Here is a 4,116-nt window from a genome sequence, read left to right as displayed (position 1 = left end):
CAACCATTGCGAACTCTAAGACTTAATACAGTTACATATGGGTTCGCTAGCGCTAGTTTCCTTAGTACTCGGTGCATCTGGCAGCTTGGTGAGGAGTGTCAAGATCCTTTAGTAAAGACCATCATCCAAAAGGATTTCTACGTCGATGATCTCCTGACCGGGCATGATGATGAAGAGCAACTTCGCTTTATTCAGAAGTGTGTCTCTCAAAGTTTAGCCGCAGGAGGGTTTCCTTTAAGAAAATATAGGTCCAATTTACCTTCTATACTCACTGCGGAAGCCAACAACACCGAGGGCAACCTGATGCTCAGTGCTGCCACTGACACCCTTGGTCTTGACTGGGATCCATCAGAGGACGTTCTACGGTTCACCATTGAAATGGACCCAGTTGAAGCTCTAACTAAGCGGAGTATGCTTTCCTCGACCTTTAAAATATTTGACCCGCTTGGTCTCCTCTCACCTTGCACAATCATACCTAAGCTCATCATTCAAGGTCTGTGGTCTTTGGGGCTAAATTGGGACGATCCTGCTCCTCAAGACATACAGTCAACTTGGCAGAAGTTTGCTGTTAACATTAATAGCATTTCTGATTTGTCAATCCCTAGGCGAGTCTTGACTGACAACTACATATCCGTGGAAATGCACGTCTTTTGTGACGCCTCTCAAAAGGCGTACGGTGCTGCTGTCTACCTCCGATCTATAGATGCTGAGGGTAGAATTTTAGTGCGCCTTCTGTGCGCTAAAAGCCGAGTCGCTCCCTTAAAACCTGTCACTATCCCGCGTATGGAATTATGCGGCGCCCTTCTTGCAGCCCAATTGAGCGTCACAGTGACTGACGCCCTCCGCTGCCAAATATCGCGTCATGTCTATTGGACTGACTCAAGCGTCGTATTATCGTGGCTAAACACAGGCTCAAACAAATTAAAAACGTTTGTTGCTAACAGGGTTAGCGAGATAGGAGAACTAACTGACGTGTCTGCTTGGCGCCACGTTCCCACTTTAGAAAACCCAGCAGATCTTCTATCTCGTGGCTTTGATCCGAATCGCATCGGCGGCTGCTCCGCTTGGTGGCAAGGACCTACCTTTCTACAAGGCCCTGAAGTATCCTGGCCGTCGCTGAACTCCACCCCCAAGCAGGACCCGCACGAGCTGCCAGAATTGAAGGTTCATACAGTCACAATCACAGAACCTTTAATTCAATTCTCAAACTATTCAAAACTCTGCCGATTACAACGTGCTCTGGCTTTTGCCTACAGGTTCATCCACAATTGCAGAGAGCCTAATTACAAACTATCCGGTCCCCTCCAAGTTGATGAACTAAATAAGTCATTTGACTCTTTAGTCAAGTCTTCTCAAAATGAATCCTTTGGTAACGAGATAAGGCTATTAGAGAACAAAAAGACTCTTAATCGCAAATCCAATGTTATCTCTCTTGATCCCTTTCTCGATACTCAGGGAATCCTTAGAGTTGGTGGTCGCTTGGCAGGTGCTTCAGTATATACCTTCGATAAAAAGCACCCTATAATTTTACACGCGAACCACCCCTTTACTAAGCTGCTCTTTCAACAAGAGCATCAGCTATTATTTCACGCTGCACCACAATTATTGTTAGGTGCCATAAAGGATCGCATATGGCCTATAGGCGGAAGAAATTTAGCGAGGCGTACTTATCACCTTTGTTTTGTCTGCAGGCGTTTCAGAGGCAAAACTCTAACAAATAAAATGGGCAATCTGCCCGCTGAGAGAGTTACTCCCGGCTACCCATTTTACACGACTGGAACTGACTTTGCTGGGCCATTCTTAATTACCGATCGTAAAGGCCGAGGATGCAGGATAACGAAAGCATATCTTTGCATTTTCATTTGCTTCCGATACAAATGCATTCATCTTGAAGCAGTCACTCAGCTGTCTAAAGACGCTTTTACCTTGTGCCTCCAATGGTTTGTATCCCGTCGCGGCAAACCTAAACAAATCTTTTGCGACAATGGTAGGAATTTTGTTGCTACTGCAAGGGAAATTAACGATTTCTTAAAACTTAATACGGATGACATTATCGATTTTGCAGCCAATAAAGGCATTGAATTTCGCTTCTCTCCAGCATACGCTCCTAACTTCGGTGGGCTGTGGGAAGCCGGTGTTAAAGCCGCCAAGTATCACTTGAATAGGGTCCTAGGCAATGCCCATTTAACGTTCGAGGAACTATCATCCCTATTCAGTCAGATCGAGGCCATCCTAAACAGCCGTCCCCTTTGTCCTTTGAGCTCATCACCCCAAGATTTCGCTCCTCTCACCCCGGGACACTTTTTGATAGGTAGGCCACTCACTGCATTACCGTCGCCGTGCTTACTAGACTCCAACACAAATCGGCTCGACAGATTCCAGCGACTTGAACAGATTCGGCAACATTTTTGGAAGCGCTGGAGCTCAGAATACGTCCCCGAATTGCAGCAGCGTACAAAGTGGAAGCTCAGATGCAAGGACCTTAAACCAAATGACCTTGTTCTGCTGAAGGAGGATCTCGCACCGCCACTCAACTGGCGCCTCGGCAGGGTCGAACGAATCTTCCCAGGCACTGATGGCATCCCTCGAGTCGCTGATATTTCCACAGTTCGAGGCACCGTTCGTCGGGCCATCAACCGCATCTGTCTACTCCCGTCCCCAGATGACGCAGAGTCTTGAAAGCTTCAGGAGCTTTCAAGGGCGGGGAGAATGTTCACGCGAAACGGAACGGTTAACATGATTACCGGACGAGTAGAGCTACGTCACGGACCAAGTGTCAAAATAACTCCACATCATCGTATATCTGTCAATACCTACTTATATCTCTGCAACGGAACTTTGCGTGTCATACACACTTTGTATTTTTTTATAATTTTAATTAAATATCTGAAAGTTTAAACTACGACTTCTTATTGTTTGTCCTTTCGTGGACAATTATAAATTATGTATATGTCCGAAGACCTGTCACCCTACCCATCGAGTTTGAAAAATACTATAAGGTGTTTGAGGCAAATGTAACTTATGTTACCTCGTTAACGGAAACGTCAGGTGGCGATGCGTTGCTTGATTGAGGAACGGTAGCCATCCAAACACGCAGAAAATAAACATATTTATGGTAATTTCCTCCCTGCTTCCAGCTGGTGGTGGTTGGTATGTTATCCGTCCCGTTTTTGTTCAAAAGTATAGAGCACAGTGTCCCGCCCACCTAACCGAACAGATTACTATAAAGCAGTGAATATATCCCTTTAAAGGAGTAGTCGGCCTCAGGCCTAATGTTCGCCTTATTGGGCCACTAACTCAGGTCGTGGCAGTAACGGCACGTACTCTACGGTTAGAAGAAATCGATTCAGACGTATGAGTACGTAATGGCAAGTAAAAGTTTGCCAAACCAGGGTTCCTTAAGTACAGTCACCTCAACACGATTTAATTAGATCTTATATTATATGTCTGTTGGTTCAAACCTCAGTGCAGTATAGCAGAAAATATCGTGCTCGAGAAAATGCAAAAGTAACTAAGAATTCCTTTAATTTCTTTCTTCCTTCCTTTTCTTTCTATTATTTATTATTTTAAGACGTTCCTTTCCTTCCTTTTTATTATTTTAAGACCAAATTGTACTGTATTCTGACCAATAAATAATTATGAAGGATCCTCATAAAACACAGATGAAATGTAAAGTATGAGGTTCTTCAAAAAAGGAGTGTCCGGTTTTTTTAAAGGGTTGGCAGCGCGCATGTAACACCTCTGGAGTTGCGGACGTCCATAGACTACGGTGACTGCTTACCATCAGGGCCACTACCAAAAAAGGGCCTTCGTAGGATAAGGGACGAATGTCGGGGCCCTAACGTAAGTTATCCACTTTTCTATATTATAATTAGTATGGCGACTTGGCGACGTGGGTACTTCAGTTGGGGCACCGACCATACCAATCTGCATGGGAAGACAACAACGAGTCAGGCAGCATCTAATAGACACCCAAAGTAGCCAAATACATCGGCACACAATTTTTAGTTTTTGAATTAAATATCAGGATCCGAAAAAATCAGAAGGATCTTATCCTATCGTAGAGAGGTATATAATGACCATACATCGGGGTTTTTGGTGCGGGAATGATTTCGT

General features: G+C 44.7%; 1 protein-coding gene across 1 annotated transcript; it reads left to right on the top strand.

The window, feature by feature from the left end:
* Positions 1 to 919: 919 nt before the first annotated feature.
* On the top strand, positions 920 to 2,889 carry LOC133525494 (uncharacterized). The gene has a single exon (XM_061861753.1). The coding sequence runs from the start codon at positions 1,723 to 1,725 to the stop codon at positions 2,677 to 2,679; it is 957 nt and encodes a 318-aa protein (XP_061717737.1). The 5' UTR covers positions 920 to 1,722; the 3' UTR covers positions 2,680 to 2,889.
* Positions 2,890 to 4,116: the final 1,227 nt, after the last annotated feature.

This window comes from Cydia pomonella, chromosome 15 (assembly GCF_033807575.1).
Source record: "Cydia pomonella isolate Wapato2018A chromosome 15, ilCydPomo1, whole genome shotgun sequence".
Taxonomy (NCBI): Eukaryota; Metazoa; Arthropoda; class Insecta; order Lepidoptera; family Tortricidae; genus Cydia; species Cydia pomonella.
The sequence above is the reverse complement of the archived record's forward strand: the minus strand, read 5'-3'. Positions and strand labels throughout refer to the sequence as shown.